General features: G+C 36.8%; 1 protein-coding gene and 1 pseudogene across 6 annotated transcripts in view; both read right to left on the reverse strand.

Annotated features, from left to right (window-relative positions):
• LOC131027973 (uncharacterized) overlaps positions 1 to 22,830 on the reverse strand; it is an 82,919-nt gene extending 60,089 nt beyond the window's left edge. Inside the window, exons 1-4 of one of the 6 annotated variants that reach the window (XM_059221331.1) lie at positions 22,490 to 22,819; positions 22,318 to 22,370; positions 19,570 to 19,649; positions 19,239 to 19,414 (exon numbers count right to left, since the gene is read on the reverse strand). In XM_059221331.1, coding sequence (XP_059077314.1) covers positions 19,239 to 19,414; positions 19,570 to 19,647 — 254 coding nt within the window. In that variant the 5' untranslated portion in view covers positions 19,648 to 19,649; positions 22,318 to 22,370; positions 22,490 to 22,819. Of the gene's footprint in view, positions 1 to 19,238; positions 19,415 to 19,569; positions 19,650 to 22,317 lie in introns of all 6 variants that reach the window. The other 5 variants (XM_059221332.1, XR_009102555.2, XM_057958067.2 and 2 more) reach the window with 5 other exon arrangements.
• On the reverse strand, positions 4,921 to 6,277 carry LOC131875584 (potassium channel SKOR-like; annotated as a pseudogene).
• Positions 22,831 to 26,483: the final 3,653 nt, after the last annotated feature.

The raw sequence follows: 26,483 nt of genomic DNA on the forward strand, positions 1-26,483 counted from the left end.
CCACAGCTCACAATCTTGCTGATTACCGTGTTGTTCTGGATTTTTTTCTATATCAGGCATGAAAGGATCAGCCTCAAGTATCACAAAAACACCAAAATCAGTCTCTTCACATTGTTCACATGGAACAGCAACGTGGGTCTGAGCTGCCCACTCATCAAGAAGGATATCAGGTATACTTTCTGTGGATGTATTGCCTTCTTCAACTGCAGATTCCTCTTCACATTCACTTGCAATCAAATTGGCATTAAGGGGGGGCGGATTGTAAGGTTCTATATGATCCTTGGCTATAGGTTCTGACCTTACAGTGACTTTTGTGCCATACCTAGTCCTAAACAGCATATGGGACCAATCTGAAGATAAGTAACCTCCTATTTTTGCAGTAAAATCTCTTGATAAGCATATAGCGAAATAAGGAGGCAATTCTATAACGTAAATATCTTGTGGAATAGAGAAATTTGGGCAAGCATGAAGGGTTAAACTCAGGTTTTTAATAACTCCCACTGTGTTAACAGCAGTCCCGTCTAATTGGACAACTCCTTTTTCTAAAGGCTCGTATTTGATCCCCAACCTATCTACAATCTGCTTGGGCATGACCGAACTGCTAGCACCCGAGTCTATCATGCAGTTATGTACTAATTGATTTCCAATGATTAAAGATACATAAAAGGGTGGGGGTTTAACCTTTGAAGCTTCTTTCTCTTTATCATTTGTAGCAGCATTGGTCAACACAGCCTTGGGTTTATCTTCCTTAAGTTCTTCAAATATATCTAAATTTGACAAGGCTGATTGGAGTAAGTCCCTTTGGCCGGGGATACACAAGGAATCCCACATAGTCATGGATACGTTTGCTTTCTTCATATGATCAAGAATATTGAAAGACGCATTTGACTTTGCTTGTATTTTAGGGGCAGCAACCTCACCTTGAGCAGCAGCTGTTTGGACTGATGGATTAGGTTGCTTCTTGCCTACCAAGGGCTGACTTGTTGGCGATTGCCTGACATTTTCAGTGGTTGATGGGACAGCAGCATTCTGATCCAAGTTCGGCAGCTGGTGTATCAAGGTTTGATTATTATCCAATTGCTTCCCTCCTTCTATGGCTCTCTTCTTGGACCTTGTATAGACCAAAGCTGCTGGATCAGCTTGGTTAATCCCACAAAATTCTCCTCCTTGCCAATTTAGAAGAGCTGTCTCAGGTTGTTGATCCCCTTGCTGCTGGATAGAATCTTCATGGGGCGTATCCAATTGCCCACTTGAATTATTTTGGACCATCAAGGCCTGGTTAATCACCCCATTTGCACAAGTGCTTTGGTTATGGGGCAAATTGTAGGGAAAACACCAGTCAAAGTCCTGTGCCAAATTGTTTTGAATGGGCATGAGCTCCTTTGAAGAGCTGGCAGCATTGGGGCTATAAGCTTGATAAGGCCTTGGCACGTAGGCTTGTCTTGGGCCTTGATTATTTGGCTGATAAGGTGGTCTATTTGACTGATTTTGCTGATAATTAGACTGGAATGGAGGTTGGTAAGGCCTGAAACCTTGATTTTGCTGCCTCTTCAAGTTTACTATTTCGCTGCCAAATGTTTGCAGCAGTCCCTTTATCTCCTGTAAATCACTTGATTGTGCCGGAAAGTTATTCTCTGGTCTAACCGACTGAGAACTTGGTGCTGGTAAGGCTGGTGCAGTTGGGATGATAGCTATAGGAGGTATTTGCATTGCTATCGGTGGCTGGATGGTAGGAAAAATTGGCAGAGCAGGCCTTGGGGCAATTTTACCAGCCTGTATAAGGTTGTTTTCTGCTCTAATGGCTATAGAATAGGCCTGGGGCAATGAAGTGCCTCCCATCGATTGCACCATCACTGAGATATCACTATTCAAAGCTCTTAAATAGTATAAGAAGGCGTGGTCAGCTGTGGGTCTTACCGTTTGCGGGATTCTATCCCAAGTTTTCTGGAAACGGTGGCTGAAATCTGACATGACTTCGTGGGGAGCCCTCTTTATTGTTGACAGCTGCTCCATTAGCGACAAATGGTCTGATTTGTCCTCGAAGAAACTGCATAATTGGTTACCCAACTGGTCCCATGTCGCAATAGAATTAATAGGAAGGCCTCTGAACCATTGCAAGGCTTTACCCTTGAAAGATGCTGCAAGCAATCTGACTGCAACATTCTCCTCTGTCACATGGTGAACAGCGCATAAGTTTGCAACATCTTTTATGTGTTCAGCTGGGGTAATTTGATCTTCACCATGAAAATATGGTAAGCTTTTTAAAGCAGCCACTGGAATATCATCATGCTGTGTTAAATTCAGTGGGCTGCCCTGGTTAAATGCAACACATGGCTGATTTCTGCCTGCTGGAATCATGATTACTGGGATTATTTGTGACACAGTTTGAGCCCTGATAGCAGGGGGAGTAGACTTAGCTCTCCTGGAATAAACACGGTTCTCTTTCTGTTTCTCAACTACCCTCCCTCTTCTTCTAGGAGGGGATAACTGCAAAAATTCGAAGGATAAAGAATTACTCCAGGTTTGTATCCTTCTCATAAGCAAAAGTGCACTGGCTTTACTAAACCAGAAATCAGAGTCGCCAGGTATGTTGTAAGAATGTCTCTGAAAGACTAAAATTACTGTTGTACACACCAAACAGCACCATAAAACATCCTCTAAGGGCTGAAAAATTGTGCTCTCAGTCCCACCGGGCGTGCCAAAAACTGTTATCACTTGAACTTGCACCCCTGTTTGCTAAGCTATCAACTCAGCAGGCTTGTGACACATGGGAACCCTCCTAGGCCTGTGGGTTGCCTAAAAAATGGAGTGAACCTCCAGAGTAAGCTGGTTCTTTTCAGATTCTGCATCTAAACTAACAATTTCTTCAGGGAAAAGAGTAAGGGAGAGAAAATGGAAAACTAAAATTTGAATCTAAGGTGATTGCACCAGATGATATTTTTGAAATCTAACTAAGCAAAGGACACACAGTACAACAATGATAATAAACCCCTTTTTACACTAACCAACAACCCATGACCCTTGCATCAATGCTTCATAAGCAGGCTGGATAATCACAGTCCTAAGAGGGAAAAATCATTTTCACAACCTAAGACTATTAATCATTAAAACACAGCTTATGACCTGCAAGTAGTATATATGTTTCTGCATAAGGCATCAAAAGGAAATGGAAAATTTAAGGGGGGCAAAAGCCAACCACCAAAGAACTAACCCTGAAGATGCAGTAACAGAGAAAGATGAGAAGTAGAGAAGCAAACCAAGCTATTATCCTTGCCAAACAGGTATCACCAAGCTTTATAACTCCTGAAAATGTGTTACAAAGACATCCCTTCTTGCAGAGAGAACTAAAAAATTACAGTCTGCTCCAAGATGAATGAATCAGAACCCTTACAAAAATGAAGGCTCCCAGTATATATGCCTTTTTCCAAAGTTATCAAGAAGACTCCACCTCCTCATTTTAGGTCGAGCAAACTCAAAAAACCTACTATTTGAGCCTCAAAAATATCTGAAAAGGGATAAACCTGAGCCAAAAGGTTAAATCATCCATTCTGCAACTATAAAACCTCATAAATGCAACATAAATGACCCTGAAATGCCCCTGACAGACCTGCAAGCCCTCATAAATGCAAAAATATCCCTCCCTTTGTCCAAACAAAATATCTAATAAAGTGATTTTTTTTTTTAAAAAAAAGATTTATTATTATCTGGTCAGACATTTGTTTGACTTTATTTTCATTTTATATTTAAAAGTTTTAATAATATAAAAATAATAGAACTGTTTTATTTAAAGTGAATAAACCACCTTAATAAGACAATTTTATTATTTTTATTTATTAAATAATAAAATGTAATAAAAAAAATATATTTAATAAAAGTGTTTGATTTACACTTTAATAAATTAAAAAAAAAAAATTTATTATATTTTATTATTTTTTAAATATAAAATAAAATAAAATCAAACCTATGTTTGATCAAATAATAATAAATTTTTTAATAAAAAGGAAAACTTTAAAAACATATGCTTACATCTTTGAGGGCGTATTTTTGAGTTTTAAGTGTTAACTTGCTAAGAAATTTGCAAGGGGGGGGGGGAACTAAGTGATATAAGATCACTTAAGAAGCAAAAGATTTACAAAGTGTTAAAGTGATTAAAATCACTTAGAAGCATATGCGAACCTTACTATGTGGCCTCCATGCATAATGCGTGGCATAGGAAAGAAGGGAATAAAAAATGATTTTTTTTGTGAAGACATTTTAAGGGAAACATAACCCTAAAATCTCCATTTGCCTCTTCACTTTTGTCTTTCGACAATTCTGGAAACTGGCTCTGCATCCTTTTGGGCGCCGCTAGGGTTTGAGCTGGGCGTGGAAAGAAGAAAAATGTCGGTTTCTTCTCTGTTCTGGGTGCCGAAATGACTGCTGGGCCTCCTTTTTTGCTTATGGCCTGCTCTTTGTCTGCGTTTTTGCTAGTTTCGGGTCCATTTTAGGGAGCCGCCATGGAAATCTCTTGCGTTTCTGAGCATTTTCTGGGCGTTCGAGGTGACTCCCTCCTTGCTGGGCGCGATCCTTTCACCTTGCATCTGCTATTCTTCACAGGTTCACCACTCCTTACCGATTCTGGAAAGAGAAATCGTGTTCAATGAAATATGCATGGCTTTTTTTTTCCTTTTTTCAGAATCATTTCATGGCATTCGAACTTGCTTTTCATTTGCTTCTATTTGTAAAAATCTACTTATGTGATTTGTTGCACTTTCTGTAAGCTATCAACTCAGCACTGCAGGATTATCCTTCCCCTTTTTATCATAATTATGAGAATAATACTTCGAACTGCTGTGTTTTCCATTTTTCTGAGTAATTGTGCAACTTCTCCATTTCACTGTTTGGAGGCCTGCCTTGCCTAGCTTCTCTGGGTTGTTTGAATCAGACTTCTGGTGTTTCTTCATATACTTTAGATGCAGCCAAATGCAAAGCTGTCCTTCCATCATAGTCAGCCCGAGCTGGATCTTCACCAGCCCTAATCAAATTCTTTAGATGATATAAATCACCATGGTAAGCAGCGCTGTTTACCTGTAATGCTAATTCGGCTTCTTGCTTTGCAATTAGAAGAGTGATATCTGATTCCAGCTGCTTGTTTCTCAGATCTGTTTCCTTTCCCTCAAGGAGGTTGGTTAGGACCTGTCGTCCATCTTTGAAATAAAGTTGTAGAATATTAACAAAAGATTGTTTTTTTTTTTTAGTCGCAATAGCCTACACAACTCACAAATACGAACTGTGTAAGGCTGTGGAATCTTGCAAAGCACAGCAATTTCACCAAATATGCTATGTGGTTCAAGCCGTGAAATAGTATCCTCCAATCCATCCCCAGCAGCAAGTATTTCTTCCAAAGAACCACTAGAAATAATGTAAAGTTGATCTACTGCATTTCCTTGCTCCATTATGACTTCATCAGGAAGAAAAAACTCCTCATGCAATCTCGTTACAATCTGACTTATAAATTCAGAGCTACATCCCTTGAAAAGAGGCCCTGTTCAACCTCTGACATATATAAAGATTGGGAGACCTTTGCACGAATAGCTATTGGAATATCATGAAGAACAATAGCTTCACTATAACTACTCTCATACTGCAAACGCACATGGCCCTTAATTTGTGCCCTTATGTCCCTCCCAAGCTTATTTCTATTCATGTATCTTATGTGATCGGTCATTCTATCTCTAAATCTTTCAGTCTTGGATCCCTTAACAATTAGTGCTGTCATGTTACCAATCAAATAGGCACCAAGAATCATGTCAAATGAAACATATATCATAACAAATATCATCTCCCTTGTGTTCACAGCATGTTTGTCACCATAACCAACAGTAGCCATGGTAACAATGGCAAAATAAAGTGATGTTATGTACCGCCTCTCAACACTGATCTCTCTGAAATCTCTAAAGTGGTAATCACCCAAAGTTAAGCTCCCAATCCATGTAAATCCTTCCTTTGATTCTGGAAGGGTTGTATTGAAGACAACATTTTTACAATCCGGAAGGATGCTCATAGACCATGCAGACAAGCTATAAGTGTTTCCATTAAATGTTGTAGCTAAATCTTTTGTTTGATCAGTATTGGCAATGAATGCTGAATATGTTTCTGAGTCTGTGTAGTAAAGGTGTGCCTCTAAACCAGGTCCAAGATAGCGATATTCAGGGTCTGAGCTTATCATAGCTGGTTCACAAAGTTTAATGGCTCTATGTAGATCTTTAATGTGCCCCCATTTTGGTTGTCTCACCATTCTAAAAGTTGATTGCCATTGACACTCACAGCTGATTCAAGTACATCCTTTTCTGATCATGACCACTGTGTACTCCTTTGATAACTTTACTGCTGTGTGCATCTTTGAATGACTGTTTGGACTGAAAATGGTGAAAAACAAACACTAGAAACCATCCTTTTGTCATCTGCCATTCAATGCTGTGTATTAAAAATAGATATTTTATGAAAACTGTAGCTGCCATTTAAACATTATTCTCTTAAAATCTGAATATTATTTCCAAGGACGCAGCTGACTTGAATTTGTTGAAATGTCTGATCAATCACGCCTTTTCCAGCTTATCATAAAAAATCTTTTGGGCTTGATGCATAAAATGCCGTCTTGTTGATCTGATTGTATGAAACCTTGCCATTCTCCACATGAGCTGGGCTCAACCCTTGTGGGAGCCGCATTCATCTCCACTCATCTTAGTGAACTTTATGACCAGCAAACTGTCCTTTTTCCTTTTCCTGCACATGAAACAAACCTGTTAGCAAAAATGCATATTTATGGTGACTTTCCTTTGATCTGCTTTTTTGCCTTTCGAGATTGCTTTGTGATGCGAGTTATATGCATTCGATGTATGTAGGGATCATATATATATATGCGTGCATTAGTACATATGTCAGAAATGCAGCCAGCTATTGCTTAGAACAAAATGTTCTAACACATTGTTTGTTTCAACTTTTGCAGATATCAGAAGGAAAGCCTCAACGGACCAGGGTGGAGCAGCAAGACAAAGGCGACGACGAGCGTACCTCAACTGTTCCAGTCATTCAGGCAATGACTGGTTCCATTCTTGACATGCCTTTCCTCATTTTTCCTTTGTACTTGCATACATATATGTATATTTCCTTTCTGCACTGGATGCACGTAGCTAGTCCCACGGCTCTTTGTGTGGGACGCAATTTTGAATATGAATAAAATACTTTTCTTTTGCAATGAGATGTTTCTCTCTTTGTTGTTACAGACTAGAAGTACTTAGAAACACCATCTTTAAAACACAAAAATAGAGAATTAGTAAACACTAGCTTTCCTTTCTTCATGCTAGCATTTCTCAACCTATTTTTCAGCCAAGAGCGAAAAATAGGTAACAGCTCCTTGAAATGTAACTCGGGATCCCTAGTGTCAAATCTCTCAATCAATCTTTCTGTGAATTCCTCATAGGATGTAATCTGATTATGCCCCAGAATCACCATGCCATGATGCCACCATTCATGCGCAACGCCGTCCAAATGCATAGCCGCATACTTGATAGCCTCCTCCTCAGGCATAGGATTAAGCTGCAAGTATGTATCTACCTTCTGCACCCAAGCTCGTGCGGTCATCTTCCCTGAAGCATCATAATAAGGCAAGGAAAGTTTTCCAACTTTCTTTCTCAGCTCAAAATTCTGATTCCTCCCTCCTGCTCTAGGCATATGTCTCATCCTCAAGTCCATATAATCTCTGAGGGAAATATCTGCCTGAAACTCGGGTCCACTGGCCTCCCAGTCCCTCCTGAACTAACCCTGTAACTCAGTAATCTGCGGTTCGTTCACTGGTTGAACCGGATCCCTAGGTGGGAAGGTGGGTAGAAGAGGTCTCGAGCTCACTATTCGAGCTGGGCGTGCAACATGTCTAAAGTTATCCGCCTCATTCCCATTGTTGCCATGTCCATTATTACCATTAATGTTATTCTTAGGGCCATTGTTGTTGCCTCAGCCTCCATTATTATCATTGCCCCTATTGTTATCGTTTCCCCCATTGTTATTGTTTCCATTGTTGGCATCACCTGGATTAATATTGATGCCCATCTGTCTAGCCATAAGTTGCAACATCATGTCCATTCACCTATTCTGCTCCTGCTGCATACGCTGCCCTTGCTCTAACGTTCCCAGTAACTGTCTGAACATTACCTCTCCCTGATCTGGAACGGTATTCCTATCATCTCGGTCACCCATACTGCTGTCCTGATCAAAGAATATTTCCTCTATGTCTGTATGACTGGATTCTATGTCCACCTGCACGGATGAACTAGACTGCTCGCTCTGTGAGTTCAAATTTATGTTTTGTCTTGCTTTGGTATGGCGGAAGTTATAAGGCCCCTGTTGCATGCTTAAACATACATGCTTAGCATGTTTTTTAATTCATTAATTTCTGATTTTAGTGTTTTGATATTTTGTCAAACACTTTTCCCTCTATCCAGCTGTTCCAAAGTCTCTGTAAGACCTCCACAGGATGCCAGGACTTATAGCTTTGATACCACTGTAATGGGCACCCCCCTGTTCAGCACTAAATTTATGTCCTTTTTACTTAGTGTAATTTTGTCAAACAGTTGGCTTGCAAGCTGACTACTGGATTTTTGCTTCTTGATTTGCAATAGGATAAATTGGATAAACTGATATATTATTGTAAAGCTTTCACAATTTATTCAATATTAAAACAACCAAACATATCAAATACCAAAAAACAAGAAGATTAATGCTGATGGTATTTATTTAATTCCAACTCCAAGCATACAAATCAGATCTGAAGAATATTACAGACCATATGATAATAAACAAATTGAAACCTGAACTCCACAAGTATAGAACCTGCTGAAAACATTGTTCACACACTATAGCATTTTTACTATTCACGCGGCACTGTAGCAAAACACTATTCACGCGGCACTGTAGCAAAACACTATCTTCAAATCTGCACTTTCAAACCCCTGTAAAAACTTTATGCGAGAGCACCAGATGAAGCCCAATGTGTTTCCTGAATGAAAACACCATTAATCCTCCTGACTGTGTCTTTCAACAGCGAAGAGAATGCTAGCAAAGAGGGATTCCGTCCTCCAAGCCCAATAATCAGATCTCTACGAAATCCAACAGTATAACATTAATCTCATCCCAGCATATCCCAAAAGAGAGCTCTCAACCTCCATTTATATCTTCCACCTGGATGCAAACACTTCATTTCCTAAATGTGGGATAATACATTTTAGAATAAAATATTATTTCCCACAATGTACACATTAAAGGGAACTTTTAATATTTTAAACATTACTTTATATCCCCAACCTTATAATATAACGATAAAGTTAAATATTTAATTTAACTTTACACTTTATCGTTAAATATTAAAACATTGTTGATAATCCCTTTAAATCATTGTCGCCTTCAAATATTTTTTACTGATAATTATGCCAACCAGGGAAACACTAAAAATTTCAAGTCACTGCTTGGAGACTAACTTACTATAAATAGTAAGTGTCTAGAAACCCTGTCAGAGCAGCACCGATTGGCCTGAAATCGAAAACACCTAGGCCAAAACACCTCAGGATCCCACCAATGTCCTTGTTAGCCTTCGGGACCGTGTCAGAATAGGCTAACGACACCCCATATCATGTTGTGCTAAAAAAGGGACATTAGAGTCTTGAAAAAGAAAGCCAATCAGCAACAGCGAGATTTTTTGGGGAATGCAGAAACTTCAGCTAAAGCAAATGAGTTAGCATCGAGACTTGAGACAGATTTATCCATTGTAAAGTGGCTAGTGAAGAGTGATACATGGACAGCAGATCATCTAGACACCTAAAACTTGAAGAATGAGAGAATGGCATATAGATGGAATTGGGCAATGATGCCACTTGTCCAGTTACCCATTGCGCTCTATCTCCTGCATGCCTTCAAGTAATATTATCAAGCTTGATGATGTCTTGTATTTCTTGGTTTAATGAAGAGTCTTCTTTCAATTTTTTGTATAACAGATCTACAATGTATTGCCGAATTTGACGATTAGCAAGTAATTCTTGGACAACATAGCCCTAAACATTGTCAAGTTCTGCCCAAAGAAGTTCAAGATGGTGGCCTTTACAAGCTACTTGCTAATCCAATCAAGCAGGTATGGCAAGATGCCATGATGGAGGAATGTCCTATCTTTGTGGAGTCAGTTTCTAGACCTACTATAGAATCATTGATCAATTCCAGGCATGCAACGGACAGGAGTATTGAAGAGAACTTGGACAAATTTATTCTTAAGGATTCTCTCAAAAAGAGAGAGTTGACCTTGATGAGACTCTTATTTCAATTGCTAGAGGATTCTCTAAGAAAGAGAGAATTAATTTTGTTGACTTCAAATGAGCAGGCTCCAAATATTTTGACAAAAAAGTCCCTATCAAAAGGGAAGTTTAAAAGTTTGGGAGATAAGTTGGGGTTCATAAAGAACACCTTCCTCACAAAGAGGCAGTGATAGAATTTTCTATGGTTGCTCAACAGTTGTTCTGGGCACAAGCGTCATAATTTGGAAATTTACAATTTAAGACTATTTTTGGCAAGCTTTTCTAGGTGCAACTACGCAGATTTTCTAGGCAGAAATACCTATTTACAGTCTTTGCTTTTGTCTTATTGATAAGTACAAGTTTAGTTCATCTTCAGGTGCTTATTTCAGTGAATAAAGGTCTTTTTTCTTTAGGTGTTTTTTGTCTTATCTTTAAGGCTACACTACTTATTTTAAGTTGTTTTTTCAATATCTTATTCTGAGGCAGCTGGATATTTTTAGGTCAGATTTTGGTGCTCAAAAAAATCTAAAACTAAGAAGATTTTGTGTGGTTGCTGGTAGGTTATTACTTATTTATTAACCCATGGTGTCTATTTTTTGTAATAAATTGCAGAGAAGTGCTGCTGTGATTTTCCAGATTAATAAATATTTTATTTCCAGATTGCAGACTTATTCTGATTTCATTTTATTGTTTTTGGTTTTCATACTTTCAATTTTCTATTTTTCAGGTCAAGGCACTCCAGCAAGAGGTTTGATTGAAGGTCAAGATTTGTCAATTTATTCAAACCCTAGAGTGCAGAATCTGCATACCATATTCTGAAATTAAATCACAAAACACCATTAAGTGTACAATAAAAGCCATTAAGATGCCACAGATAAACAAATATGACTTTCCAAAATGATAAAAATTACTTATTTGAAAACGCTCCTGGTCTGTAACTTGGCCCTGGCCAGAAAGGACGGCTTCACTCGAGCAAGTGTTTGCTCACCTTGAGCGCAGGGCTGGCCTTTCGGCCTCGCCTCCGTCTGGTGTGCATTTAGTGGTGCAATTAATTCCCGTGTGCCTCGTTGAAACAGTTATTTTATGGCCCATAACTCCCCTGGACATAGGCAATTGGTTATCGCTGGCTCGGATTCACAAACTACACCCAGCGGGAAAACCTTTAAGGACACGCTGGTGGATAGGATTCCGCTCCTTGAGAATGCAGTGTTCGTCGTGCAGGCCGAGACTCCCAGCGAAGTAGATGGTGGAGCGAGAGGTAAGCGCTCTGCCACAGATAAACTCACTATTAAACCCTAAGTTACCAGTTCGGGTTCGGGAATGGAAGGTCACTTGAGAAAAAATTGCCCTCTCTTGAAAGGTAAACATAAAAATGACCCTCTATTTGCATCTTCTATCCCCCTTGTTTCTCAAGATGCAGTTGGTTCAGCCACTTCCTCTCCATTTGATATCAATTCTGAGGCTATCCCAGTACCTTCCTCTGAGCTTGAGCTACATGTTGCGCCCATTTCCCCCTTGTTGCCTTCTTTTCCTATTATCCGCGATGATTCCTCTTGCCCTAATGTGTCTTAGAGCACGAGGGCTCGGCCTGTGCACAAAACTCTGAATGCCCTACAACTTGCCCTCTTGAAGATTAAGAACATCTCTGCTGTGAAGAAGAGGATTGAGAATTTACTATTCAAAATGTGAAGATTCGGAGAGCTAAAACCAAGACTAGGATCACTTGGCTTAAGCAGGGAGACAAAGGTTCTAAATTCTTTTAACATATTCTCTGGAACAAGAAGGCTAGAGAACATATTGATAGTATCTGTGAAGATGGGGTTGACATTGCAAACCAGGAAGGAATACTAAAAGCTTTTAGCAAATACTATCAACAATTGTTTGCCTCAGAAGATGGTGGATGTGCCAAGGAGGCTACTAGACAGAAAATTAGTTCTATTATCCCCTCTAAGATTAGCAAGGAAGATGCTACTGGTTTAGGTGAAGAGCTTTCTCTGGAAGAAATTCAGAATGCCATTCTGGCTCTCAAGAATGACAGGGCTCCCGGCTCGGATGGGCCACCTATAGAATTCTATAAGAAAAACAGTTATTGGATAGAAGATGACCTTCTCTTAGTATATAAAGAAGCCTTTGATAAAGGGACATTGGGTAAGGAGATTAATAGTGGTGTGATTAAGCTCATACCCAAGGATCGAGATAGATCCCTTATCAAGAATTGGAGACCGATAACCCTTCTTAACGTCTCATACAAAATTCTGGCTAAAGCCTTGGCCATGAGACTGGAAGGCATCCTACCTAAGGTGGTAAGAAATACTCAAACAGGGTTTGTAAAAGGAAGATACATTTTGGAAAACCTACTCACTTGTTGGGAGGCAATGCATTGGGCTCAAGAGTCTAAACAAAATGCATCCATGGTGTTAATTGACTTTGAGAAGGCTTACAACAGAATAGAATGGAGCTTTATTACCATTGTGTTGAAAGGTTTAGGTTTTCCTCTGCTATTTTGCAAGATGGTTGAGACCCTCATGAATGATGCCACGGCCTGTGTTGAAGTTAATGGAAGCCAGTCTCAGAGCTTTCCCCTTTCCAGATCTATTAGACAAGGCTTTCCTTTAACCCCTGCTTTATATGTCATTGATGCAGATGCACTATTTTACTTATTGAGAGATCACTCTCTATCCTCCAAAGTTAAGGGTATCAGCTTACCCAATGGAGATGAATTGTTGAATATACAGTTTGCTGATGATATTGCGATTATGATGTGCCTGGAGGAAATTAATTTTGATGCATTAATGGCTAAGCTGAATATCTTATGTCTGACCTTTAGAAGTAGGGTTTCTCTTCCTAAATCAATTGTGCTAGGTTGGGATATGCACCCACCTACCTGGTTCAACAAATTCTCGCTTGTGTGGGGAGGACCTCATCACCAATTCAGATACTTGGGCATTCCCTTCACCATTAATCCTAATCTCAAGGAAATGTGAGAATGGGTTAAGGCCAAAATTGATAAGAAATTGAGGAATTGGAACAAGCACTTTCTTTCTCTAGCGGGAAGGTTTCAAGTTTGTCAAAAAAATTTATCTTCATATAACATCTACTATACCTCTGCTTGGTTGTTTAATACTTATCAATTTTCCTTCATCCAAAAGTTAATCAGGGACTTTTGTGGTCTGATGGTAAAGGTGGCAAGAAAAGACATGCGGTTAGATGGAAATGGTGTACTATGAGCAAGACAAAGGGTGGACTTGGATTAAAAGATCTGAGGTTGCAGGGGATTGCACTATCCGCAAAATGGATATTCCATGCCTTTCAAGGGAATGAACCCTAGAAGATTTTGATTGGGCATAATATATCTCAGTCTGTTCCTAAACAAGGGCCCTCTTGGAAAGGTCTCCCACTATGTGATCTAGTTTCTGGCAAGTTTCCAATCTATCCTTCAAGGCCTGTTGTTTTTAAATCCATTTGGAAAGCATGGGATAGTGTGAGGCATCTTATTGATCACAAGGATCTCACAAGTGACAGTAAAAAAGTATGGGGAAATAGATCAATATGGTGGAACTTGAAATACAAGGACAAGCCTTTGGCCTTGTTACAAGGCTGCTCTACTAAAACATGGGCAGCTAAAGGTATCCAAACTTTTGAAGATGGTCAGTTGATTCCGTGGCAGGACTTAATGGACAAATTTGGCATTCCTGTGACCCATTGTAGAACTTAATCTATCTTGAAAGTTGCTTGTGTCGTTCTTTCTCAGCCCCTACTCTGTGAAGATAGTCTCATGTGCTTGTGTTCCCTTTCTTGGACTGATGGTTCAGCTCTTTGTGCTATTAAAGCCAAAACCATTTACAGCCTCCTTTCTGATAGCAATGACATCCTTGAGCATTTGAACCTTACCTGGCATGTTAGCTTTAACCTGGCAAAGCGGCAAAGTTTGTGCACAACTTTGGCGCAGACCTGTTGAGCCTAAGCTGAAATTCTTCCTGTGGCACCTCCTCTTGAACAGATTGCCTCTCAAGAAACCTGGTGGGGACTTTAATGTGTGCTCTTTTTGCAAACTTCTTGAGACTCTTAACCACTTATTCTTTGAATGCGTTTTTGCTAAGGAAGTATGGTATATGTTTGGCCTTGTGATTAGCTGTAATATTGATGTTGCTGACATTATAAGTGATCATATTCCCAAGCTTAAGAAAGATTGTAACTTCTTTTGGTCTGCTCTTTCATCTATCATACTTTGGAATATCTGGAAATTAAGGAATGATAGTGTGTTTGATACAAAGATGAAAAACTCTTAATCGGCAATAAATCTTTTGGCCCAAAAATTTTTAAAAATCGGGACTTGGCAAAAAATCAGCAAATTTACCGAACATTTTAAAATATGTAATGTCTTAAAATATTCTTACACATATACACTAAATTTATAGAACATAATAATATATTACCTCTTAAGAAAATAATTTACGTTGATGAGTTCCATGGATGAGTTATTAAATCTAAAGCACTAAATGCATGGCTTTATAGGCATTAAATTATACTAATAAAATAACTATTATAACTATAACTATGTAATTATATTTATATTAATAAAATAATAACTAATAAATATAAATAAAATTAATATATTACATAAATCATAATATTAACCAAATATGAAAACATGATATAAATTAATAATATAAAAAAATAATATTAAAGAAATGATATAAAGCACCTAATAAAAACAAATCATCGGGCCAAGAAGGGTTATCGGAATGAAGCTTTAGAAAACTTATTTTTTTCAAATATATTTTAATAAAAAAACAGTGTTTTACAGCTACGTATTTTTGACGAATTTTAGCAAACTTTGGTTGGACTTATGACATCCGTAAAATTTCGATGTATGCTTAAATAAAGAAGAGTTTTCTACTCTTGACTATGCAACCTCCCATCGGAACTCGCTTTTCAGGGTTGCATTGAATAAAAAACAATATCGCTTTTTTAGATGCGATTTTTCCCCATTAGCTCGCGATTTATTCTCATCAAACATCGCGATTTAAAAAAAAAAAAACAGCTGCGACTTTTTGGAAGATTAAATCGTTCAGAATATTTCCTCCCGATAAATCGTGATTCTAATGATTTTTAGGCAATTTTTACATCTTTGGTTTAATAATAAAGGCAGGGCACTTACTGAGTCTCTGAGGAGACTCATTTTGATTAATATTTGCATGCAGGTTGCCACTGTCCTAAGAATGACTAGAAGGAAGTTTGAAAACTTGATGCAAGATGGTTCGGTAAGGATCTTTAAATGGGAAGTCTCTCATGGTTTCTCATGGGCCAGGGAGGATGCAGATAAAGCTCAGTTTGAGACAGCATCGCATAACTTCATGAGGGAGTTAAATGAGGTCAGAGGCAGAGAGATACAACAGCAAGCGGTGGCACTGCCAGTGGCATAAATCTTTGTGCACCCTTACTTGGAGCAGCTTCAAGATGGCAGAGAACTGGTCTGGAGAGAAGGGCCACTAGGATGGGTGGCTTGGACAGAGATAATCCTCAATAGCAGTGTACAGGATGGTGTCTATCAGTTTTAATCAGCATGTATAATTTGATATTTGAGTGTATAATTTTGATACATGAGCGTATATTTTGGATATGATGTAATGTGATCTTACTGGATTAGTTTAGAAACTGTATAGGGGGCAGATACATTGCTGATATAATTTTGTATATGATGTTGATACACTGATGATATACTCTGTATGTTGATCTCATGATATTTAATAGAAAAAAAATTAATTATTTGAAAATAAAAATGAGCAATATGTTTTGGCTAAGATGAAGAAACCATATGAACTGCCTAGTCTGCATAAAAAATGACACAGCTTCTTCCAACAATATGAATTTATTGAAATTTACCAATGAGAACATTTGCACTCACATGGAAAAGAAATCAGTGAAAGCACCCAATTTATATTGAGTCAAGAATCAAATTTAATTGATGTATACTGACAGCTGGAGATTTTTTTTTTCAAATATCTTGGTATATGTTTATTGAATCTCAAATTTTTGCAGGCAATGGCTACCAAAGATTGAAATTTGATAGTTATTACATAGCAGTTGGTGTTTCCCTAATGGCAACCATTCTGTAGTAAAGATGGTGACTTCTAGAAGCTGATAGCTTCTATTAAAAAAGAGTAACGGTACTATTTAGATTGTGGCCTAATAATCAGACAGGGCTTGTCATATGGAAACCCCCATGCAAGACTTACCCACCCTAACCCCTTTGAGTTTTGACATCATGTGTCACGAGCTAACTCAGAAGCGAACGTGGCCTCACCAATCTGCAAGACAATTGAAGTACAACACAAGTTGTCTCAATTAAAGTACTCAGTGTAAGAATGCCAGAAATGTGCATTAAATGCTTTGCTTTAAATGGTTGAAAATAACCATTTTTCCCATTTCGGCATATCATTGGCTACATCTAAATCATAACAAAAGTGAAAAGGTTGATCATTTGCCTTCTATTCACTATTGATCCGAATAGAAGGTTCAGTTAAGCCATGCTCCATGTAAAAAAAACTAGAGAAATTGAAACTTAAACAACATTCTTAAAACACACAATTTGTACATCTTCTGTTCTTCTTCTCTGAGAACTTGTTTTCTCAATAGCCGAGAAACCTCTGACAAGGATACAACTTTACTTGTTTTTCGATTACATGCTATTCCCAGAAGGAATCTAGTTGTTTGCGATTTCATTCTATTCCCACAAGGAATCTAAAACCATAGTTGCAGCAAAAAGAGTGCATTTCAGAACTGGTTGACTGTTATTGAAAGTTTCAGGTAACAAAGATTCACATTTTTTACATTTTTTGTCTCACATGAACAGTAAATACAAAGTTATGGAACAATTCTGACAATTGAGACACATCCTCACTATTTTGCATTTTCATATCCTGTGCAGAACAGAAGGCTGATCATTTCCCTTCTGTTAACCATTGTTCTGAATAGAAGGTTAGTCAAGTCACATGAAAATTGAAAATTCAACAACACTATTAAAACACACAATTCGTACATCTTCTTTTCTTAGTTTTCTGAAAACTTCTGTTCTCTATGCTCAATAGCATGGCCTAAGAAACTTCTGACAAGGATAAAACTTCAGTTGTTTTTTTATTTCATGCTATTTCTAGAAGGAATCTAAAAACATAATTGCAGCGAAAGGGTACATTTCAAAACTTGCTGACTGCTATTGAAAGTTTCAGGTAGTATGGATTCAGATTTCGTATATTTCTTTAAATGAGCAGTGAATACAAAGTTAAGGAAACATTTCTGCTAACTAAGCCATATCCTTACTTTTTGGCATTTTCATATCCTGTGCATAAAAAAATACATTACCCTATTGATCCATTTTACTGCAGAAGTATTACACCCCAAGTCGTCTACTTGTCAAGCAGGAACAAAGTTGGTTGATGTCTAAAATATCAAGTGTTAAGGTTTGTATTAACAAAAACTGGCTATGAAATGCTTCCATTTATCAAAACCAAAAAAAAACCTATGATAATTCCTTGTCATTATAAGATGGAACAACTCTTCCATCCTACAAGTTATAGCCAGAAATGCCATTTGAGATCCTTGATACACAAGGTTAAGTTCATGAGTGTCACTAATCCATTACCTAACACAACATGAAGGATGTGAAGAATTCTTTGCTCACTATTGGCTTTTTTAACTCATCCTAGCTGCTCTCTATGTTTAACATAGGATATTCATTTCTCACGATTGGACCCAGTTTGTGTTACATGGATTTGTTTTTATTAAATCATTAAGGGTTTACGAATGTGGTTGGCCTCTTGTTTTATATGTCTAATTTTATTTTTATATTCACATCTCAGTTGCTGGAGTTCCTTTAGCACTTATGACTTGCTATGAACCTGTACTGTTGAGTCCCATTGACCTTCATTGGGCAGACTTGGACATTTATGTTCTTATTTCTTACTTTCTTTGGAAAAAACCTTAATTTGAACCTTCTTATACAAACTACTCTTCAAGTACGAAATAAAATCTCTCTCAAGAAAAAGGAAAATTAATAGGAGCGACACCCCTTAGCCCTTGAAGGGAAATGCTACAATTCCCAAAGATCACTAAAAGAATGTACTTGTTCTAGATAAAGATTTGGAAGAAAACAAAAATGAAGGAGAAAAAAATGCATCTGATGAAGATGAATAGAAAGAGTTGTCTTGTAAAAAGAAACTTTTAGTTAATGAGTTGGATAACAAATTTCAACTTGATAAATATCTAGACATTCCAAGAATGAAACTCGGTCTAAGACTAAAACTGAAAAAGCAAGGTAAATTTGCTGATTTAACAGAAAAACGATGACTATATAATGATTCTTGGGAGCAAGAACCAGTGAACTCCACTTAAAAAAGGAATTCAACCCTTTCCTTAAGGAATAAAATATCCAAGGAGAAAACAAAACAAAACAAACATTCTAGAAATAAGATACCTTTCTTAGGCCTGCACAGAAGAAGCTGTAAGGGATCATATGAAATTAGAATCTAATGAGTTGTCCTCAAATGGTTGTTTATATTCACTTCTTATATTAATTCAGAAAGTATTGGTATGAAGAGGCAAAAGACCAGGTGCTTGTAGGGTACAGCTACTATATGAAAATTCCATAGCAGCAATAGTTTTAAGTGGGAAGAAGTCAAGCCTGCATGTGTCAATTGTAAAAAATTTGTTCCCCTCTGCACACCACACAGAGCAACTATAATAGTACCTTTACATCAATGGCTACCATATCTAAGGATCCGGGCAAACAAAGAAAAGTGAATAAAGGATGTAAGGGGAATTTATGCCATCATTCAAGTTTTATACAAACACAACGTTTGAGGACTGTGGTTTCACATACAGTGAAGTGTAGATGTAACTCATCTTATAAGCAAAGAATATTACTTGTTTGATAGCTTGTCAAGTCGGACACAAACTCGGCCCCTGTTTAAAGCTTTGAAGGCAAAAATTTCCAAATCATCCTTAAACAGGCCAATGACTTCCTCTGCAATAGCTAAAGCCTTTCCTCCCCATGCAGTGCCTCCCAGAGATGCTCCACCACCTTCTTCACCATCACCAACCTGAAAATGTGAGGCAGGAAGCATTCACCGAACAGCTCTATCAAAAGCCTAGATTTTCATTATACCAAGGTAAAACTAGCATCCAACGATACAACTTCCTCTAAAAGCTACAGCAAGTTTGTCCCACATTGAAAGCATAAGGTTAAGAAACTTGCCTCAGCTTTTGGTGGGTCCTCCATTTCAGATGACTCCTCATAATCATCATCATCATCGTCCATCAATACTTCTGTCATCACTTAACAAAAGAACCCAAACATGTACTCAAAACTGAGCTTCACCATAATTAAACGCATCCAATCATATTTATAACCCATAGATCATCTCCCATTTTTGTATACCTTTCATTTAAACTTAATGGAAAGTAAAGTACATGACCATTTTTCTAGACAAAATTTATATTGGTATTCTAGTATGCCTTCAAACAAAATTCAAAAGGCCCTAAGGTGAAATCAAGAATATAATGCCTAAACATAATTCATCAATAACAAACAATATAATGTACTGAGATCAAAAAAACAAATAGCAGCCATCAAGGTAGCAACTTTCCTATGGAAAAATTTATATGGTGGACCCTAAATATGAAAAAGAAAAAAAGAACGAAAAAATTGCAAAAAATATAGAAAAAAAACAGTAAATGATATATTCAATTGTAATGCTTCTCATAGAAACTGTGTAGAGTTTTTTGTAACGATATTTTGGATCATGGTCTATCATCCATATATTTAAAATTTTACTAATTTATATTTATTTTTAAATATAATAAGGAAAATTAGAAAAATTTCGTATAATTTCCAATCAATATTCTTGCCACCATAAAATTTTAATCATTTATTTAGAATAATTTAATGAAACAAATTTTATTTGTTAATATCTATTTAAAACTTTATAAAATGAGAAATAAAAATTATTAAAAAACATACCGTATAAAACTGTTTTTATTTGGTGAAGTTAAATAAGATGAACAAATACAGTGGATTTGCAGAAATCCACCATATCCGGTGTCTATAGCAGCCACCATGCCAGCCTTGAGAGAGAATAAATGTCGCAGTTCTATGAACCCCAGCTTGTTGGTGAGATGCATCAAGTTCAGAGTGCTCCACATACAGCAAAATATCTTCCATTTGTCAATATGCCTGTGTTGAGTGGTAGACCAGGTTATGGTCCCAGGGAAGGGGCTAGCTAAAGAGTTTCAATAGTACCCCACTAACCAAATTTAAGAGTATTTCTGTGAGGAAATGGTCTCCTAAGAGAATCTACAACACACTCTGAAGCAATTTTTCAAGAAATTTCAATTGAAACCAGCAGTAAATATCTTAATACAAACTGCCTTTTAGCAACAAATCATTACTTCGTAGAGAAAACCTTGATTTCCCCTTCTCCAAGGCCCACAGGAATCTTGCAGCCCAACTCCTATTTTACCTTAAGAGATTCCAGAATTTCCAAGACCAAGACTATAACATGACATGGAGCCAAGTTGTCAAAGGACAAATTGGAGAGGCGGACCCGATCATTGGGACTGCACAAGAAATGTTTATTGGGAAATAAATCTCAATTTTGTGGACCGATGAACAATCATATACTATGATGCATAGCAACTCTGATTTCTAGCAATCATCATGTGAAATGCCGTACACTGGAGAGGCAGGGAGATCAATCCAAAATAGAGTTACTAAGCATGTGAAAAGCATTCTAATTTTTAAGAATTTGAGTAAAAATATCAACCCTGGTTGAACACCCAATTTTTCCTGTACAAGAAACTATAACATCATCTGGAGCCACCTCAGCAAAGGACAAATTGGATTGCCAGCCTTGCTCATTTGGACAGCATAAGAAATGCTTATTAGGACAGCTAAATTTCAATTTGGTGGATGTGTTGCTCGCTGAAACAGATGATGAACACTTAGTTACTATCAAAGCTATGATGTTTCCACGCTGCATATTTGTGAGTGTATGCTTCTGGATTAAACTGTGTTTTCGTTTTTGAACATCCAGAAGCATACACTCACACTTAGTTACTATATAATTTATAGCGACTCTGGTTTATAGCAATCACCGTGTGAACTGCCATACACTGGAGAGACAAGGAGATCGATTCTAATTAGAATGAACAAGCATGTAAAAGGCATTCTATATAGTTGAGTAGAATATCGACTCTGGCTGATCACTCACATAAGACTAAACATTATATTTAGGTGGAGGACGTCAAGATCATTGGGAAAAAAGACCATTACATAAATCAGAGAGTTTATTTTCATGGAGAGCAATGGCAGAGAAATAGCTAGAAGGAATTTGCAAAAATGTGGAGATAATAAAACCAGATTCTTAGTTGCTTAAAACTGTGTATCAACTCAAGAGAAGAAATGGACATGTCAATGTTCTCATAAGTTTCTAATTATTGGGGAAGAGTGTCATTTCCTTTGAGCAACTATTAAAAATTTCCACTCTCACGATTGGTAAGAGGAGACTTCGAAAATTTAGGACTTCGAAATTCCCATAGGCGATCCCACAAGCAAAGTTATATAAGACATATACACCAACAAAACCAAGATACAAATAAAAATCAAACTTCTTCGGCCATAAAATAACGACTTCTCGTGCTAACTCCCATTGCTTTTGAAAACAGATTTATTCATTTTAAATCTTTAATTCTTGAACTTTGTCTCGGTAGATGTCTTTCAAATTGACAGCTGAATTGTAAATACAAGATGGTCAAAGGTTAATTGTAACTCAAGATAGTTTTCATATTCCCAAATTCTTTGGGTGAAGGTTTTTTTTTCAGTTTTTCCTTTTAAATTTCTTGATACGATTGTATAGCTCCTCCTGTGTGTCGGTATTCATTCACAATAAGATTTAAAGAAACAAAGTTGATATTCCTTTTTACTGCGGTGTCTACATAAACTTACCGTCAGTCCAATTGTGAGCAGCTGTAAACTGGGTGATATTGCTCCTCCTGCGGCTGCCACCATTAACATATTTATAACTTACAGATGGACAGGATGTGTCCAATGCACGACACCACATAGAAAACTGTAGACGATTACGAAATGCAGGTTTTGGGGTCTGTTTAAGTGCTACTATGGTTTTGAACTGATGATAAGCACAGAAAGAAGGTCTGTTCATGTCCATGCTGTGGCACATCTTCATCGTGCTTCTCTCTGCTTTGCTTTCAATTAGACTTCTATCTCCAGAGTGCAAGATGTCGCCTTACAAAAAAAAGTGACTGGTTTAACTGACAAAAGAGCTACTAATTTTGGCTATTCCTATGCTGTTCTTGATAATCATTTAGGAATGAGCCGAGCCTAACTCTCAAACAGACCCAGCGCTCAATTTCTTATCTGCTTCGAAAACTGTCAACAAGCAAGAGGACAGTATTTTTTGTGGGGCAGAGGGGTCGAATGGACAGGAGAGTCGAGGGATAACCCGTACTTAGGGGGCACTAACCCCATGTTCCTTTTGAGTGCACTATTAAGATAAATTTACTCTTTAAAAATAAAGAGAAAAGTTAAATATTTATGGAATTATTAGTTCTACAAATAATTCTTAATTAAAATGAATTAAGGAGTTTCATGGGTCCTATCTTAAGCATCAAACAAAGATAATTTTTATTATCGAACTAATATTATTTTGATAGAGTTTAACTTAAGGTGGGACCATAGAAGCTATATTTTGTAGTTAGTATTATGTGGAGAGTCAAGATTTTGATTGTTAGTTAAAAACTAATTCTCATCAGTTTTGATGTATAATAGGAAACTGGAAAAGACCTAAAAAATTATGGGAAGAAAGGGTGTATATTTATGAAATATTGGAGTAGTGGAATCAAGAAAACATTTTATTATGGAATGTGATGTCTTCAAAGACATAAGGACAAACATGTCAATATCATGCACTTTATTATGGAATGTGATGCCTTCAAAGACATAAGGACAAACATGCCAATATCATGTTAGTTGTTTCTTGGTACAATTTATTTACTGAGGGGATTGTTGAGAAGTTGGGGGGTGATCATCATTTCCTTAAATAGAAAAAGGATTGATATTTAGAAGACAACAATGGCAACGTTGGCTAACCCATAATCATTTTTAGCCTTGTGGGCGTTAAAATTTATTCATTCATTCATATAAAACATGTTATGACATTCAAAATAAAGTTGAGTATATACAAAGTAAATTGTTGGTTCAATGTTGTCTTTAAAGATGTTTTGAATGAGAGAAAGAAATCATGGATGGGGCAAAATTACAAGTGGATGAACAAATAATACATTCACTTGAATGCTTGTTGTAATAATTAAAGAAATAAATTCTTTTGTAGTAGATAAGTTTCAAAAGGCAATATGGGAAGAGACATTAAGGAGAAAAAATAAATATTATCATGATAATTTAACTCCTTTTGAATCATTGATAAGATTATGTTTTGTCTATTTTCATAATATTTTCATCAAACTTTAGTTAAGTTTTTATGTCTTGTATGTTGTAGACTTTAGCCATACTTGACATGTGTATGTGTATGTGCATGTGCATGTGCATGTGCATGTGCATGTGTTTGTGTATGTATGTATGTATGTATGTATGTATGTCTCTCTCTATGTGTATGTATGTACACACACACACACACAAGTTTATAACTCTGTGTGTGATGTGATCAGATTGGATAATTGTCATTATCCGTGATGTCTTGCATGTTAACTTGTATGCAACATTCTTTTCAAGCCAAGCTGGGTGAAACTATTCCTGCAGTCAATATTGTGTAGCCTCCTATAGCCAAAGGCTAAACTAACTTTGAACTAGTCAACAAATAACTTGGTTACCTCGAGCCGTTAAAGAGTGACACTCATTTGTGGACTTCTTCAATGACACAGCCAACTACTTGCAAAAGTGTTATTCAATGATCTTCTTGTTGTTGGAAGTAGACATTTATATATTTATAGATCATGAGTTTCAGTCCTATTAGGACTCTTAGGTACTTTGTGTTTTCTTTATTTACTAATAAATCTCTTCCTATATTTGGGAAACTTGTGTCAAGTTAGTTATAGAATGAGTCATTGGATTGGGGACTATATATGAATCCAAATAGAACTTGCAAAGGTTAGTGTTGGTAGTATGGTTAACGTCTCTTTTCTAAATATGAATCTATGAGAAATGACATATATGCTTGATATGAATGACAATGCATTAGTTATTTGATTCTATAGATCCATTGAAGAGTGCTTACCCAAGGGGGGGCACTTTACGTAATGCAACTAAGTTTTGTTTATGTATTTCAATTAGATTCTTTTAATTTATTGTTAGATTTCGTACAAATATAGTGTAGTATTCTGGTTATTACTATTATCATCTAGCAACTATTGTTCTTACATTAAGATAATATAAGTGTTGGTCATAGTTGTTCTTGTTATAATTACTTTTTTTTGTCATGCTTTGTTTTCATTATACTTGCTCTTTCTCAAATATTTCATTCTCGGTTATAGTAGTCCTTAGTAGTTACTTTCCTACATTTTCTTTCACTACAATCTTTTCTATTAGCATAGGATAACAACCTGGGTGAATTTATAATGCACATATAATGCAGCCTCATTTCAAGTTTATGACCCCTAGGTTTGACAAGTTAAATGTAGCTTCTAGTCCATGAAGGGTTGCTCATATTAGATAACTATCCATGTTGTGAAAACTATTACACCAATACCAAATTACAAGTGGACATAGAAGGTTCAAAATTTTTGGTATCATTATCGGGGATGGTGTCAAGTTATGAAGCTATCCAGGTTGTTTTGTAGTTTTTCATGCTTTCCTAGGAATAGAATTCATTGCTTTTAGTCTTTAGGACCTATAAATTTTACAAACATCCAAAATTCTTACTAACCACATGCAAGTACGTTGGAACAAGGGGCATATTTCTTATATGTAAAGAAGGAGGAATCCTTTTGGAAGGTTCCTTCCCAATATTAATAGTTTGTCCATTCAAGCAATCATGGTAGAAATACAACTAGTATACCATTCTCCTCTATTATCACACACTTCTCAAGCTAGTTCCAATTCATCTCATAATTCCACACCACACAACTCTCCACCTGGAGCCAACATGGGAGATGCCAATCATCAAAATGACCAAGATAATGAAATGCCAACTTTTTATTTTCCCATTGTACACCAAGAGATGAATGTTTCTCTTAAAAACATACCACCTTCAGCTCTTCCAAAATTTCATGGACTTGTCACTAAATACCTAGACACTTTTCTTTTCAAATTCGATGTCTTATGTCATAGTTAAGACTACACTATAGATGTCCATAGGTTGAAGTTGTTTCCTACCACTCTCAAGGATTCCAGTTGAGATGGTTCATGGGTTTGGGAAGAGATGTAATAGCTGATTGGGACTTATGAGAATTTCCCTATAGCAACCCAACATCTAGAGGCAAATGAATAGCACAAAAAAAACAGAGAATAAAATAGAAAAGAACAAACTATATTCTCATCAAGATGCAAAATGTCCAACTAAGTACAATGTACATGAGCTTGCTTATAAAGGCAAGGCCATAGGGAAATGAGAGCACACAATCATGACATGTGGCTCAATGAGATGCAAGTGTAGGTAGGGGTAGGTAGGAGAAATAATAGATAATTCCACTAAAGGTGGATCATCCAACAAAGGTGAAATTTCTCCTACAACCATATTCCCTAGATATGCAATTCCCTAAGTGTCTCATATGCAAATTACTATGAAATTCTTTATTCTAAGTCAACTTAAGTAAAGTGTAATTATGAGACATAATTTACACCTGTAGACACTTAAATTTGACTGATTAATTCAATCAAATTAAATCTCCTAAGTCGCTTGTATTAGTTGAATAATTCATATTATTCAATTAAAATCAAATATCATGTTGGCTAAATTAATTTAATTAATGAATCCATGCCCCATAGCCAATTAATTAATTAGTCCTCCCCCTTTCCATCCCTTGAATTAATTAATCAAATTAATTAACCCCCCTTTCCATCCCTTGAATTAATTAATCCAATTATTTAATTCCCCCTTTTCAATCCCTTGAATTAATTAATCAAATTAATTAATTCTC

Source organism: Cryptomeria japonica, chromosome 5 (assembly GCF_030272615.1).
Source record: "Cryptomeria japonica chromosome 5, Sugi_1.0, whole genome shotgun sequence".
NCBI classification, from domain to species: domain Eukaryota; kingdom Viridiplantae; phylum Streptophyta; class Pinopsida; order Cupressales; family Cupressaceae; genus Cryptomeria; species Cryptomeria japonica.